At 44.0% G+C, this 17407-nt stretch overlaps 1 protein-coding gene across 2 annotated transcripts in view; it reads right to left on the minus strand.

The window, feature by feature from the left end:
- The window catches only part of cyp20a1 (cytochrome P450, family 20, subfamily A, polypeptide 1), a 53427-nt gene extending 38839 nt beyond the window's left edge, over nucleotides 1-14588 (minus strand). For both annotated transcript variants that reach the window (XM_072261436.1, XM_072261435.1), the window contains exons 1-3: nucleotides 14416-14588; nucleotides 4232-4281; nucleotides 419-585 (exon numbers count right to left, since the gene is read on the minus strand). In XM_072261436.1, coding sequence (XP_072117537.1) covers nucleotides 419-585; nucleotides 4232-4281; nucleotides 14416-14487 — 289 coding nt within the window. In that variant the 5' untranslated portion in view covers nucleotides 14488-14588. The remainder of the gene's footprint in view (nucleotides 1-418; nucleotides 586-4231; nucleotides 4282-14415) is intronic.
- Between the last annotated feature and the right edge of the window lie 2819 nt (nucleotides 14589-17407).

A 17407-nucleotide genomic window follows, 5' to 3' on the forward strand; every position in this document is an offset into this window, starting at 1 on the left:
CATTCTAGTCTGAAACTTATTCTGGTACTTATCATTCCAAATATTCACCGATCTGGATTATATTCTGTTTCTTAAATCTTACCCTAAGTTGTTAATTAATTTGAAAGCGGATACTGTTTCCCAACGTGTATCTGCTGTCTCTTGATGAGTTGCGTATGATGCTTCCAGACTCTAAAATATGAGGTGGGGCACAGCGGTAGTGATCAGGTTCAATTTCACGCACGGGGAGTTTGTACATTCTCCTCACTACCGCATGGGTTTCCTCCGGGTGCTCGACTTTCCTCATGCATTCCAAAGATGTATGGGTTAGTAAGTTAATTGGTTAGTAGGTGTAATTGGGTGGCGCAGGTTTGTTGGGCTGGAAGGGCAAGCTACTGTGCTGTGTCTCTAAACCTCTAAAAAAGAAGTCTCTACTTACACGTCCGGTTTGGATTGATGTGCTCTTTCAAGAGGTCCAAGGAACCCAAACTTATCACCAGCCGTTGTCCAAACCAGAAAGATACAATGGATCCACATTTTTCATGAAGATTTACCAGGAACTGATGAAGACTGCCAGTGCTCACAATATCTGGAAGATTCCCATCCCTGAGGATTAAGAACAAATAGTTGCCTTCAGATAAAGTTGGAAAAGAGAGCAGTTGAAAGGAAGGGAAATGTTTTGGCCAGGGCAGTGGGAAATGGCTATGGAAATAGCAGTGGGGGAAAAAAATCCACTTAAATGACCTGATGGCACTGTTTTGAGTAGAAGTGGATAATCACCAATGACTAAATTTATTATTTATGCAAGTTCTCAAAAGAAGATTGCTGTTCTGGTGAGTTTATGCTCCAAGTAGTTGCTGTGGATTCCACATCACAACAGTGTCTTCAAAATTACTTGGGTAATTGTGAGCAATTGAGAAATTCTGAAATTTTGAGATGTACGGTACGAATTCAACTTTGCCTTTTCATTTTTTTTTAAAAACACTGAATACAGGGACTCGGAACTAGGAACAACATTGCCGAACAATAATAGCACCCAAGTGATTGATTTGAAGCACATACTTTACGTGATTGTTCTCCACTCAACATATTTTCTATTTAACCTTGACTTGGGAAAAGTTGGTATGATGTTTCATTTCTTAATTTTCTAGTGTTTGAACAGTCTTTCCTGAAAATGTTGACTGTTTGCCATGAGCCTGGCATATCCCTTCAACTCAAGGGCTGACACTTTGCCAATAAGGACTACTTAAATCTAGAGTCAGAAAAAGGTATTCTGATGAAAGGTTTTCATTTTTGCCAGACATTTTTCAGCAATTTTGTTTTGTACAAGGATGAATTCTGAGACGATCATTCATAAGACAACTTCTCTATTTACAGAGAAAGAGGGAAGTGGAGTGAAGTGATAGGGCATAAATCATTTCCCTAGAAATTGTCTTCACAAACCAATTCATTTTAAACAGCATTACACCTTTCTTCACAAAGCAAAGATGGTTATTCTGGGCATTTTATCTACAGAATTCAGCCATAATTCCAAGTCAAACTGAAGGAGCATTGTTTCTGGTTGGTTGGAGGCTTCTCATCTAAAATTTGACAAACCGATTCCAACCTATCTTTTGTTACAGATAGATGGCACAATGGGAATTTAAAACCAACCTGACCAAATTACATTTCCAAACATATACTGTCAATAGACATCCAAGTTGTGCACACATCAGAACTGTCTTCATCACAATTTATTGGCTGATGATAGATAAATACTCAGTGCTATTGCACAGTGTTATCTTTAAGACATTCTCCTCAAACTCAAATCCTTTTTCGCTGAACAAACCTAACATTTTCACATAGGAAAATCCCCAGGATGGGAACCATCCTAGCGAACCCTCTTTGAACCACCTCCAATTAAATTCTATCTATTTTCTTAAACAGGTGGACCAAAATTACTGGTAGCATTTGAGATGAGGTCTCACTCATGTGTCTTACGGTTGTGATAAGACTTCACTGCTTTTATATCCAACTCTTCTTGAAATCAGAGACAACTTTCATTAGTCTTTCCTATGCCAAACATATTAATGCATGAGCAAGGCCCCCCAATTTCACTTGTGTCACAACTTTTTCAGATTTTCTCTTTTTAAATAGTTCTCTGTTCTTTTGTTTTTAATTCCAAAATAAATAACTTCACTTTCTTCCACATTGTTCTATCCATTTGCCAACTTGTCATCATTCACCTAACCCATTCGTTTCTCTCTGAACTGTCTGCATCCTCCTCGCAGTTTACCTTCTGATTATTTGGTGTCATCTACAAATTTGGTTTCAGCATATTTGCTTCCTTCCTACAATATTTATTTTTACAAACCTTGTAATGAGTTGCAATCCTTACACTGGTCCCCATTGTACCCTTATTGAAAATGACCTTTTAACTGTATTTACTGTTTCCTACCACTGGTCAACTTCCATTGATGCTAATACACTACCTCACCATGTACTGTAACCTTGCTACATCAAGAAATACCTTGTCAAATAGCTTCTGTAAGGCTGAATATACATACTGGATACCCTCTGTAAATTCTGGCCAGGATTTTGCCAAAAAAAAATTAGGACAGATGTGATTTTCCCTTCATGAAACTATATTGACTTGCATGATTAGAAATAACTTCACAAATGTGCTGCAATTGCTTCCTTCATAATTGATTTTGACATTTTTCTAACAATTATTTGTCTGATTAGTCTTCCATCACTGCTTTTTGACTCACTTCTTTTTGAATAAGGCAGTTTTCCAATCCTCTGGAACTTGTCCAGTATCTGAGGATTTTTGGAAACTCATAGCAAATTCAACTACCATCTCTGCAAATATTTCTTTTAGAATCCCAGGATGGAAGCCATCTGGTCCAGAGACTTATCATTTAGCACTCCACTCACCCCCACCATTAGTTTATCCAACATTAATTTTTTCACAATGGTGACAATATTTAATCCCTTCCCAGCATTATTCAGTATTAATAGGATGCTTGCAGTAACTGTAAAACAAATTTGATGCCAAATATCTATTTAACTCCTCTTCCGTTTCCAGTAATGTTTCCCCAGCCTCCTCCATTTGGGTGTTTGATCTTTCGTTGGCGGGGGCATTTTGCTTACAATGATTACCAAACACATTGTCCTGTGTCATCGCTTCAGCTTGGATGATGCTTCTGATATGTTCTCTCACCCTCCTTATTGAACATGGGTTAATTCCAGGCTTGATGGCAATCACAGAGAAAGAAACTTGCCATGCTGTGAACTTAATTATTAATACTGATTTAAATATTAAATAAATCAGAAAGTAATAGAGAAGTATAGTAACCTAGTCTGAGCCAACCTTCAACCACTCTAACCACTTTTATTCTAATCCTATATTAATCCTATATTTTTATTCTTGTTAACTACCCCAGCTTCTACCACTCCCCCATAAACTAGGGAAAATTTATAGCCTTTGAGGATGTGGGAGGAAACTGAGGCATTTGGAGGGAACCTACACACTCCGCACAGTCAGCGCTGGAGGTCAGGGTGGAACCTAGGTACCTAGAGCTCTACGAACAGTGCCACAGTGCCATGCAAAACATTAGGATTCTCTACATCTATCAAGACTGTCAAATGGCCACTCCTCCCATTATTGTTATGAAGAACTATAATCCGACTAGTAGATTGGTGAAGACAAGGCTGGTTCTCCCTCATCTACTCTGATGCACACCTACTTTGGCAGCTCTGCCATTCAGGACTCAATCAATTCTATTACTGAGCTGCTTGTGGTGATGGGCAAATAAATCCCCCAGCTGTGGCACACACTGCTTTCACTTCCCAGTCATTGTGTTGGACGTGGGAAGTGCTGTTTCACTAGCTTGAGGAAGGGTAGTAGGGGTCAGTGAACAGATTACCCTTGCCCATGTCTGACAGATCCTAGGCCCTGGCTTCAATGGTGAGTGAAGGCAGTCTAAGCCACATACTTCAGACTGCTTCTTCACCACCTGCATGCTGTGATGTAGGTCCCTGAGCAATTAATTGACAGGAATGTTGCACTGTTGCTTCACTGAGCTGTAGGATAGCTTGCTGTTGTAATTCTTGCAGTGTTCCAAAGCATAGCCAGATTTCTGTTATCACAACAGAGATAGCAGTTCAAAACCACTTCATTGGTTTTAAAGGACTTCCTTCATCCAGAGGAGAAACTATGTCTTTTTATTTTGTACAGATCTTCTAGTTTGCAGAGCAAAGACTGACTTACTTCTCGTCTGTAGGCGTCATTCCTGGAATGCCAGATGCTTGCCTGGATGCCTATTGATAAAACAAAGAATAAATATTGAGAATAAAGCAACTGAAAAGAAATTACTGCTATTCATGTAATAGTCTGAAGCATGAAGGCATTTATTCCTAAATCCTCCCCTTCAAGGAATTGATTTCAAGTACGATTGGCAATGTTTCCCAAGTTATCGATCCTAACTGGACTCTGCCCTCATATGATCTAGCAGAGGTTCATGAACCAGAATCAGAACTGGTCCCATGTCCACACCTACAGATGAGTCTTACAACAAGTCCTGTTTGTCCCTGGTCCAGTAGGTGATATGTACAACTTGTAAATGGGAAAAATAAATTGTGTAAATTAAAATAATTTTTACTTAAGTAAAGTTAAAGTAAATAATTGGGCAAAGTACGAGTATTTTGACCATACTTCTGAATGCTCAACAAATTTCAGAAAAGTACTTTAGAAATACCAAGTGTATAATCATTGCTCTAATAATAGAAACGTGGCAGCTATTTTGTGCACTAAGTTGTCTCACATATAACAATTTCATATTTTATATTTCCTTATGACTTTGAAGGAGACCATTCAGCCTTCTGAGTCGATGACAGCCCTCAAAGTTCCATATTACTATATAGACGTCTGCTAGCACTGTGTCCAGAACTATAGTGGTAGACCATTATCAACTTGTTACATGAACCCAGTGATATTGTTACAGATCTGTAACCAACAGAACTGTATTCCAGTTATGGTAACAGAGCACTACCCACGCAAGCTAAAGCACATTAACAATGACAGTCCTGTACCTAGTGTTAATAAACTGATAGGCAAGTAGCTACCAGAACATGAAAGCATGAACAGGAGTGTGCCATTTAGTTCCAAACCTTCTCTTTCTTTTATGCAAACATGAGGAAATCTGCGGATGCTGGAAATTCAAGTAACACACACAAAATGCTGCCGGAACGCAGCAGGCCAGGCAGCATCTATAGAAAGAGGTACAGTTGACTTTTCAGGCCGAAACCCTTCATCAGGACTAACTGAAAGAAGAGATAGTAAGAGATTTGAAAGTGGGAGGGGGAGGGGGAAATTGAAACGATGGGAGAAGACAGGAGGGGGAGGGATGGAGCCAAGAGCTGTTAAGTTGATTGGCAAAAGGGATATGAGAGGATCATGGGACAGAAGGCCTAGGGAGAAAGAAAGGGGGAGGGGAGCATCAGAGGAAGATATAGTGAGAGGGACAGAGGGAGAAAAAAGAGAGAGAAAGATGGGGGGGGGGGAATAAAAAAATAAATAAATAATAAGGGATGAGGTAAGAAGGGGAGGAGGGGCATTAACGGAAGTTAGAGAGCTCGATGTTCATGTCATCAGGTTGGAGGCTACCCAGAGGGAATATAACGTGTTGTTCCTCCAACCTGAGTGTGGCTTCATCTTGACAGTAGAGGAGGCCATGGATGGACATATCAGAATGGGAATGGGACGTGGAATTAAAATGTGTGACCACTGGGAGATCCTGCTTTCTCTGGCGGGCAGAGTGTAGGTGTTCAGCGAAACTGTCTCCCAGTCTGCGTCGGGTCTCACCAATATATAGAAGGCCGCATCGGGAGCACTGGACGCAGTACATCACACCAGCCAACTCACAGGTGAAGTGTCCGGGTCCAACATATAATTCTCCATAATTTCCGCCACCTCCAACGTGATTCCACCACCAAGCACATCTTTCCCTCCCCCCCCCCCACTTTCCGTAGGGATCGCTCCCTACGTAGCTCCCTTGTCCATTCGTTGCCCCCATCCCTCCCCACCCATCACCCTCCCGGCACTTATCCTTGTAAGCGGAACAAGTGCTACACATGCCCTTACACTTCCTCCCTCACCACCATTCAGGGCCCCAGACAGTCCTTCCAGGTGAGGCGACACTTCACCTGTGAGTTGGCTGAGGTGATATACTGTGTCCAGTGCTCTCGGTACGGCCTTCTATATATTGGTGAGACCCGACGCAGACTGGGATACCGTTTCACTGAACACCTACACTCTGTCCGCCAGAGAAAGCAGGATCTCCCAGTGGCCACACATTTTAATTCCACGTCCCATTCCCATTCTGATATGTCCATCCATAGCCTCCTTTACTGTCAAGATGAAGCTACACTCAGGTTGGAGGAACAACACCTTATATTCCGTCTGGGTAGCCTTCAACCTGACAGCATGAACATTGACTTCTCTAATTTCTGTTAATGCCCCTCCCCCACTTCTTACCCCATCCCTTATTTACTTATTTATTCCCCCCCCTTTCTTTCTCTCTTTTTTCTCCCTCTGTCCCTCTCACAATATCTCCCTCTGATGCTCCCCTGCCCCTTTCTTTCTCCCTAGGCCTCCCGTCCCATGATCCTCTCCCTTCTCCAGCCTTGTATCCCTTTTGCCAATCAACTTTCCAGCTCTAGGCTCCATCCCTCCCACGCCTGTCTTCTCCTATCATTTCGGATCTCCCCCTCCACCCCACCCCCCCACCACTTTCACATCCCTTACTATCTTTTCTTTCAGTTAGACCTGACGAAGGGTCTCGGCCCAAATCGTTGACTGTACCTCTTCCTATAGATGCTGCCTGGCCTGCTGCATTCCACCAGCATTTTGTGTGTGTTGCCTGACTTTCCTTTAATTCATATGTGCCCTGTGACCAAACCTCACAAACCTGATTTTGCTGCATATCTAACAAGACCGACTTGCAAAATTTAGCATTAATTCCCATTAGATTTGCACATAGAAGTGTTTCCTAACTTCACTGGCGTTCATGCCATTACTTATCCTTCAAATACATCAGATTATCTGGTCACCCATTGCTGCTTATGGGACCTTGCTATGCACAAACTGGTGGCTGGGATTTCAATGAATGAACCTGGTAACAAAAGAACACAAATGAATGACAGTAGGCAATATCCCAGGAAGTCAATGAGTTACTTTTATACTGCAATGCTTGTGAAAATACAATGGTATAAGGACACAGATTGTCCAATTGTACAATAGTACAGTATTGTGAGTATACTGCTTCTTTTCAAATACTGGGCATTTCTAGGATTTGGGTTAACCTATTTATCGCATCCAATATGAATATAAAAACTTCATTTAATGCAGAAAACAGGGAATCAATTCAATACAGACATGACTGTTAAAATGTTTGCAGCAAAGACATTAATCCTTGATTGTCTTGCTTACAGACACATGTACAGTGGCTCATAAATCATTGACAAGCGATGTATCAGCTGCAAGTACACAAGACACTGTTATTACATAGTTCACAAGCAACCACTGCAATTCAGATACCAGGAATTCCTTGAAGGATATCAAACTCCATCACAATGCACAGCCCTGCTGCAAAGTGCTAAGTAACTTAGTTTGTGCAGAAATAATGAAAATGCACCTAAATCCGATTCTTTGCAATTGTTTGTATGCAGCCACAGCTCGCAGACAGAGCCACTTTTGCAGCTAGTTTGCATATTTGCATAAATAATAGCAAGCAGTCACACAGATTGAGTGGTAAGATTGGCATATAGAAACATAGAAAATAGGTGCAGGAGTAGGCCATTCAGCCCTTCGAGCCTGCACCGCCATTCAGTATGATCATGGCTGATCATCCAACTCAGAACCCTGCACCAGCCTTCCCTCCATACCCCCTGATCCCTTTAGCCACAAGGGCCATATCTAACTCCCTCTTAAATATAGCCAATGTACTGGCCTCAACTGTTTCCTGTGGCAGAGAATTCCACAGATTCACCACTCTCTGTGTGAAGAAGTTTTTCCTCATCTCAGTCCTAAAAGGCTTCCCCTTTATCCTCAAACTGTGACCCCTCGTTCTGGACTTCCCCAACATCGGGAACAATCTTCCTGCATCTAGCCTGTCCAATGCCTTTAGGATTTTATACGTTTCAATAAGATCCCCCCTCAATCTTCTAAATTTCAACGAGTATAAGCCTAGTCGATCCAGTCTTTCATCATATGAAAGTCCTGCCATCCCAGGAATCAATCTGGTGAACCTCCTTTGTACTCCCTCTATGGCAAGAATGTCTTTCCTCAGATTAGGGGACCAAAACTGCACACAATACTCCAGGTGTGGTCTCACCAAGGCCTTGTACAACTGCAGTAGTACCTCCCTGCTCCTGTACTCGAATCCTCTTGCTATGAATGCCAGCATACTATTCGCCTTTTTCCACCGCCTGCTGTACCTGCATGCCCACTTTCAATGACTGGTGTACAATGACACCCAGGTCTCGTTGCACCTTCCCTTTTCCTCATCGGCCACCATTCAGATAATAATCTGTTTTCCTGTTTTTGCCACCAAAGTGGATAACCTCACATTTATCCACATTAAATTACATCTGCCATGAATTTGCCCACTCACCTAACCTATCCAAGTCACCCTGCATCCTCTTAGCAACCTCCTCACAGCTAACACTGCCACCCAGCTTCGTGTCATCCGCAAACCTGGAGATGCTGCATTTAACTCCCTCATCTAAGTCATTAATATATATTGTAAACAACTGGGGTCCCAGCACTGAGCCTTGCGGTACCCCACTAGTCACTGCCTGCCATTCTGAAAAGGTCCCGTTTATTCCCACTCTTTGCTTCCTGTCTGCCAACCAATTCTCTATCCACATCAATACCTTACTCCCAATACCGTGTGCTTTAAGTTTGCACACTAATCTCCTGTGTGGGACCTTGTCAAAAGCCTTTTGAAAATCCAAATATACCACATCCACTGGTTCTCCCCATACACCCTACTAGTTACATCCTCAAAAAATTCTATGAGATGCGTCAGACATGATTTTCCTTTCACGAATCCATGCTGACTTTGTCTGATGATTTCACCGCTTTCCAAATGTGCTGTTATCACATCTTTCATAACTGACTCTAGCATTTTCCTCACCACCAATGTTAGGCTAACCGGTCCATAATTCTCCGGTTTCTCTCTCCCTCTTTTTTTAAAAAGCAGGGTTACATTAGCCACCCTCCAATCCTCAGGAACTAGTCCAGAATCTAAAGAGTTTTGAAAAATTATCACTAATGCATCCACTATTTCTTGGGCTACTTGCTTAAGCACTCTGGGATGCAGACCATCTGGCCCTGGGGATTTATCTGCCTTTAATCCCTTCAATTTACCTAACACCACTCCCTTACTAACATGTATTTCCCTCAGTTCCTCCATCTCACTAGACCCTCTGTCCCCTACTATTTCTGGAAGATTATTTATGTCCTCCTTAGTGAAGACAGAACCAAAGTAGTTATTCAATTGGTCTGCCATGTCCTTGTTCCCCATAATCAATTCACCCGTTTCTGTCTGTACGGGACCTACATTTGTCTTAACCAATCTTTTTCTTTTCACATATCTATAAAAGCTTTTACAGTCAGCTTTTATGTTCCCTGCCAGTTTTCTCTCATAATCTTTTTTCCCTTTCCTAATTAAGCCCTTTGTCCTCCTCTGCTGGACTCTGAATTTCTCCCAGTCCTCAGGTGAGCCACTTTTTCTGGCTAATTTGTATGCTTCTTCTTTGGAATTGATACTATCCCTAATTTCCCTTGTCAGCCACGGGTGCACTACCTTCCCTGATTTACTCTTTTGCCAAACTAGGGTGAACAATTGTTGTAGTTCATCCATGCGATCTTTAAATGCTTGCCATTGCATATCCACTGTCAACCCTTTAAGTATCATTTGCCAGTCTATCTTAACTAATTCACGTCTCATACCTTCAAAGTTACCCTTCTTTAAGTTCAGAACCTTTGTTTCTGAATTAACTATGTCACTCTCCATCTTAATGAAGAATTCCACCATATTAATGGTCACTCTTACCCAAGGGGCCTCTCACGACAAGATTGCTAATTAACCCTTCCTCATTGCTCAATACCCAGTCTAGAACAGCCTGCTCTCTAGTTGGTTCCTCGACATGTTGCTTCAAAAAACCATCCCGCATACATTCCAAGAAATCCTCTTCCTCAGCACCCTTACCAATTCAGTTCACCTAATCTATATGTAGATTGAAGTCACCCATTATAACTGCTGTTTCTTTATTGCATGCATTTCTAATTTCCTGTTTAATGCCATCCCCAACCTCACTACTACTGTTAGGTGGCCTGTACACAACTCCCACCAGCACTTTCTGCCCCTTAGTGTTAGGCAGCTCTACCCATATCGATTCCACATCCTCCCGGCTAATGTCCTTCCTTTCTATTGCGTTAATCTCCTCTCTAACCAGCAATGCTACTCCACCTCCTTTTCTTTCATGTCTATCCCTCCTGATAGAATGTTGGCCTTCATTGCTAGAGGGATTGAATTCAAGAGCAGGGAAGTCATGCTGCAACTATACGGGGTACTGGTGAGGCCGCACCTGGAGTACTGTGTGCAGTTCTGGTCTCCATACTTGAGGAAGGATATACTGGCTTTGGAGGCAGTGCAGAGGAGATTCACCAGGTTGATTCCAGGGATGAAGGGGTTAACCTATGAGGAGAGATTGAGTTGCCTGTGACTATAGTCTCTGGAATTCAGAAGAATGAGGGGGGATCTTATAGAAACATACAAAATTTTGAAAGGGATAGGTAAGATAGAAGTAGGAAAGTTGTTTCCATTGGTAGGTAGCACTAGAACTAGGGGACATTGCCTCAAGATTCAGGGGAGAAGATTTAGGATGGAGATGAGGAGAAACTGTTTTTCCCAGAGAGTGGTGAATCTGTGGAATTCTCTGCTCAGGGAATCAGTTGAGGCTTCTTCACTAAATATATTTAAGAAACAGTTAGATAGATTTTTACATAGTAAGGGAATTAAGGGTTATGGGGGAAAAGGCAGGTAGATGGAGCTGAGTTTACAGACAGATCAGCCATGATCTTATTGAATGGTGGGGCAGGCTCCATGGGCCGGATGGCCTACTCCTGCTCTTATCTCTTATATTGAATATCCCTGAATGTTGAGCTCCCATCCTTGGTCACCCTGGAGCCATGTCTCTGTGATCCCAACTGTATCATATTCATTAATAACAATCTGCACTTTTAATTCATCCACCTTGTTACGAATGCTCCTTGCATTGACACACAAAGCCTTCAGGCGTGCTTTTACAACTCCCTTATACAATTCTGTTGAAAAGTGGCCCTTTTTGATGCTTGCCCTGGATTTGCCGGCCTGCCACTTTTACTTTTCACCTTACTACTTTTTGCTTCTACCCTCATTTTACACCCCTCTGTCTCTCTGCACTTGTTCCCATCCCCCTGTTGTGAACTAACCTCCTCACGCCTAGCCTCTTTAATTTGATTCCCACCCCCCAACCATTCTAGTTTAAAGTCACCTTAGTAGCCCTCACAAATCTCCCTGCCAGGATATTGGACCCCCTAGGATTCAAGTGCAACCCGTCCTTTTTGTACAGGTCATGCCTGCGCCAAAAGAGGTCCCAATGATCCAAAAACTTGATTCCCTGCCCACTGCTCCAATCCCTCAGCCACACATTTATCCTCCACCTCACTGAATTCCTACTCTCACTGTCGCGTAGCACAGACAGAAATCACATAGCACAGGCAGATTATTACCTTTGCAGTCCTTTTTCTCAACTGCCCTCCTAACTCCCTATAGTCTCCTTTCAGGACCTCTTCCCTTTTCCTACCTATGTCATTGGTACCCATATGTACCACGACCTCTGGCTCCTCACCCTCCCACTTCAGGATATCTTGGACGCGTTCAGAAATATCCCGGACCCTGGCACCAGGGAGGCAAACTACCATCCGGGTCTCCTGACTGCGTCCACAGAATCACCTATCTGACCCCCTTACTATCGAGTCCCCTATTACAACTGCCCTCCTCTTCCTTTCCCTACCCTTCTGAGCTACAGGGCTGGACTCTGTGCTGGAGGCATGGCCACTGTCGCTTCCCCCAGGTAAGCTGTCCCTCCCAACAGTACTCAAACAGGAATACTTATTGTCAAGGGGCACAGCCACTGGGGTACTCTCTAGTATCTGACCCTTCCCCTTCCTAACCGTGACCCATATGTCTGCCTCCCATGGCCCCGGTGTGACCATCTGCCTGTAACTCCTCTCTATCAACTCCTCACTCTCCCTGACCGGACGAAGGCCATCAAGCTGCAGCTCCAGTTCCCTAACACGGTCCCTTAGGAGCTGCATCTTGGCGCACCTGGCGCAGATGTGGACGTCCGGGAGGCTTGGAGACTCCAGGGCCTCCCACATCCGGCACCGAGAACAACAAGCTGCCCCTCTCCTCAAATAACAACAAAAAATGAATACCAAACCTTCCTCGCCTCGCCCGTTTCTGCCTAAGCCCGTTGAGCTGAAGCCCTTAAGTCTTCACTCTGCTCCCGGCTCTCTCCACCGCCCGCAAACTCCTCTACTTGCTGTATAAGGCTGTGTTCCTTTAAATCTTCTGCGCTCCACTGCCCGACGTCACATGCCTGCGCAGTCACGCCTCTCTGAACGCCGATGGGAAAAAAACCCAAAAAATTCAAAAATGGCTTCCTCCGCTCTCCTGCTCCGATTCTCAGACTTCCTTCTCCGAATGCTTGCCACCACTGATCAGGGAATTGAGTACAAGGTCAGGAAATCAGGTTGCAACTTTGGTTAGGTCGCACTTGGTGTATCGTGTGTAATTCAGCTCGTCCCATTACAGAAATAATGTGGAGACTTTGGAGAAGGTTTACCAAAGTTCAAATAAAAGTTAACGAAATACATATATGTTACCATAGCAAACTTTGAGATTCTTTTTATGCAATTACAGAGAAAAAATAAATACAACAGAATTTTACAAAAAACTGTACACAAAGACTTACAAACACTAATGTGCAAAAGAGACACTGCAAACAAAAATAATACTGAGAACATGAGGTGTAGAGTCCTTGAAAGTGAATTTGTAGATCAGAGGATCATTTCAAGAGCCTGATAGTTGTAGGGTAATAACTGTTCCTGGATCTGATAGCACAGGATCTAAGAATCTGTACTTCCTATTCTATGGGAACAACAGGAATTCTGCAGATGCTGGAAATTCAAGCAACACACATAAAAGTTGCTGGTGAACGCAGCAGGCCAGGCAGCATCTCTAGGAAGAGGTACAGTCGACGTTTCAGGCCGAGACCCTTCGTAAGGACTAACTGAAGGAAGAGTTAGTAAGAGATTTGAAAGTGGGAGGGGGAGGGGGAGGGGGAGATCCAAAATGATAGGAGAAGACAGGAGGGGGACGGATGGAGCCAAGAGCTGGACAGGTGATTGGCAAAAGGGATATGAGAAGATCATGGGTCAGGAGGTCCGGGGAGAAAGATGGGGGGGGGGGAACCAGAGGATGGGCAAGGGGTATAGTCAGAGGGACAGAGGGAGAAAGAGAGTGAGAGAAAGAATGTGTGCATAAAAATAAATGACGGATGGGGTAGAGGGGAGGTGGGGCATTAGCAGAAGTTAGAGAAGTCAATGCAAGCTTTATTACACAAAGTAGTCGGTGTCCGTTACAGGCAGTAATGTAAGCAGATATGATAATGCCATTTAGTAGGCGGAGATAGATATGCAGGAAATAGTGGTAATGCGGCACATACAGATATAGGAGATTTAGCTTAATTCAACATGGATTTTGGTCCAGACACTGTGGACTGAAGGGCCTGTTCCTGCAGTGTACTGGTCTATTGTCTCATAGATTTACCATATGTACAGGCATAGGCAGACACATATCCTTGCAGTAATGCACACTTCCTTTGCAACAATAGATGCACCATCTCCCTCACTTACTCCTGAGACTTATACAGTCAAGAGACCTTGACCAACTTCCACCCTTACTGACCGTTATACCTTTGGGGGCTAGAGGAGTAGAGTTCCCATTGCCAAACCCAAGAGATCCGAGTGTCACTGCCTTAATCTGCCAGCAAATTTAATATTGGCCAAAATCACTGTAAGCAAGTGAACCTTTAACAAGTTATTAACAAGGGAAGCAGAAGTTAAGCACTATTAATAAGTTGCCAGCTGAGACCAGGAGTTCAAAGGATATTGGGGCAAACATATAAACCATTGTGCAAGGGCAAGGAGGTGGAATTTCGGTTGAAGGGAATGAGGACTATAGAGGAATCCCCGGTTGGTCGGCCCTTGGTTGCTGCCCCGGTGAACGGGAGAGGCCTGGGCCTCCACTGGTTCTCTGGAGTCCGGGCTCTTGGCCTTACCGGGTACAGGTACAACACTGCGCCCATCAGGAACACCACGAAAGTGATAGCGAAGATCGCGAAGTCCAGCATGGTGTCAAGCCTCGGCCTACTCCCGAGCTCAGCCGGAGCAGCAGCCAGAGTCCAATTCTGCTCTACGGTGGGCCGCGTCCTCCCGCAGGGACACGTTTTCAACTCCGCCCCCGAGGACAGACCCGCCCCGCTCCGCCCAGCCGGCCGGCTCCGTATCCACAACAACGCGGGCCAGGCCTAAATGGCTGGAGACCACCACGCGCTAAGGTCGGCTCCTCGCCGAGCTCCCTTCAGTCTCGTCCTGTAGCCCGAGCCCAGCGGCTGAATCTGCCATTGACTCGATCTCTGTACCAAGAAATCGGCATCAAAATTATAATCCAGTTACTTCAAATTCCCAAACGCAATTATTTTGGTCCGCAATTCCCATTCCATCAGTGTTCCGATCACTATTTATCAGTTCCCAAACCTGCTGCCAAGAGTTTTGCAGTTCCAGCCCATCAGTAACTTTATCCCAATCCAGATCTTTTGGTCTACATTTGTCAATTCCAGTCCTTTAGTATTGAAATACCATTCCAGATGATCAGTCTCCATAGTGCCGCAACCATAAGCACCAGGTTAGCACTGCTAATGGCTTGGCAAATATGTCAAAGCTATTTTCGATCTTAATCAGGTTTAATATCACTGACATATGTCGCGAAATTTGTTGTTATGCAGTAAATTACGGTAAGTTTATATTTTAAAAGTTTATAGAACATAGAATAGTACATCGCAGTACAGGCCCTTCGGCCCACAATGTTGTGCCGACCCTCAAACCCTGCCTCCCATATAAGCCCCCACCTTAGATTCCTCCATATACCTGTCTAGTAGTCTCTTAAACTTAACTAGTGTATCTGCCTCCACCACTGACTCAGGCAGTGCATTCCATGCACCAACCACTCTCTGAGTGAAAAACCTTCCTCTAATATCCCCCTTGAACTTCCCACCCCTTACCTTAAAGCCATGTCCTCTTGTATTGAGCAATGGTGCCCTGGGGAAGAGGTGCTGGCTATCCACTCTATCTATTCCTCTTATTATCTTGTACACCTCTATCATGTCTCCTCTCATCCTCCTTCTCTCCAAAGAGTAAAGCCCTAGCTCCCTTAATCTCCGATCATAATGCATACTTACTAAACCAGGCAGCATCCTGGTAAATCTCCTCTGTACCCTTTCCAATGCTTCCACATCCTTCTTATAGTGAGGTGACCAGAACTGGATACAATACTCCAAGTGTGGCCTAACCAGAGTTTTATAGGGCTGCATCATTACATCGCGACTCTTAAACTCTATCCCTTGACTTATGAAAGCTAACACCCCATAAGCTTTCTTAACTACCCTATCCACCTGTGAAGGCAACTTTCAGGGATCTGTGGACATGTACCCCGAGATCTCTCTACTCCTCCACACTACCAAGTATCCTGCCATTTACTTTGTACTCTGCCTTGGAGTTTGTCCTTCCAAAGTGTACCACCTCACACTTCTCCGGGTTGAACTCCATCTGCCACTTCTCAGCCCACTTCTGCATCCTATCGATGTCTCTCTGCAATCTTTGACAATCCTCTACACTATCTACAACACCACCAACCTTTGTGTCGTCTGCAAACTTGCCAATCCACCCTTCTACCCCCACATCCAGGTCGTTAATAAAAATCACGAAAAGTAGAGGTCCCAGAACAGATCCTTGTGGGACACCACTAGTCACAATCCTCCAATCTGAATGTACTCCCTCCACCACCACCCTCTGCCTTCCGCAGGCAAGCCAATTCTGAATGCACCTGGCCAAACTTCCCTGGATCCCATGCCTTCTAACTTTCTGAATAAGCCTACCATGTGGAACCTTGTTAAATGCCTTACTAAAATCCATATAGATCACATCCACTGCACTACCCTCATCTATATGCCTGGTCACCTCCTCAAAGAACTCTATCAGGCTTGTTAGACACGATCTGCCCTTCACAAAGCCATGCTGACTGTACCTGATCAGACCATGATTCTCTAAATGCCTATAGATCCTATCTCTAAGAATCTTTTCCAACAGCTTTCCCACCACAGACGTAAGGCTCTCTGGTCTATAATTACCCGGACTATCCCTACTACCTTTTTTGAACAAGTGAACAACATTCGCCTCCCTCCAATCCTCCGGTACCATTCCTGTGGACAACAAGGACATAAAAATCCTAGCCAGAGGCTCAGCAATCTCTTCTCTCGCCTCGTGGAGCAGCCTGGGGAATATTCCGTCAGGCCCCGGGGACTTATCCGTCCTAATGTATTTTAACAACTCCAACACCTCCTCTCCCTTAATATCAGCATGCTCCAGAACATCAACCTCACTCATATTGTCCTCACTATCATCAAGTTCCCTCTCATTGGTGAATACCAAAGAGAAGTATTCATTGAGGACCTTGCTCATTTCCACAGCCTCCAGGCACATCTTCCCACCTTTATCTCTAATCGGTCCTACCTTCGCTCCTGTCATCCTTTTTTTCTTCACATAATTAAAGAATGCCTTGGGGTTTTCCTTTACCCTACTCGCCAGGGCCTTCTCATGCCCCTTTCTCGCTTTTCTCAGCCCCTTCTTAAGCTCCTTTCTTGCTTCCCTATATTCCTCAATAGACCCATCTGATCCTTGCTTCCTAAACCTCATGTATGCTGCCTTCTTCCACCTGACTAGATTTTCCACCTCACTTGTCACCCATGGTTCCTTTGCCCTACCATTCTTTATCTTCTTCACCAGGACAAATTTATCCCTTACATCCCGCAAGAGATCTCTAAACATCAACCACATGTCCATAGTACATTTCCCTGCAAAAACATCATCCCAATTCACACCCTCAAGTTCTAGCCTTATTTAATTAAATAAATAATGCGAAAAGGAAAAAAAAGTAGTGAGGTAGTATGAGTTCAATGCCCATTCAGAAATCTGATGGCAGAGGGGAAGAAGCTA

Source organism: Mobula birostris, chromosome 6 (genome assembly GCF_030028105.1).
Source record: "Mobula birostris isolate sMobBir1 chromosome 6, sMobBir1.hap1, whole genome shotgun sequence".
In the NCBI taxonomy this organism is placed as follows: domain Eukaryota; kingdom Metazoa; phylum Chordata; class Chondrichthyes; order Myliobatiformes; family Myliobatidae; genus Mobula; species Mobula birostris.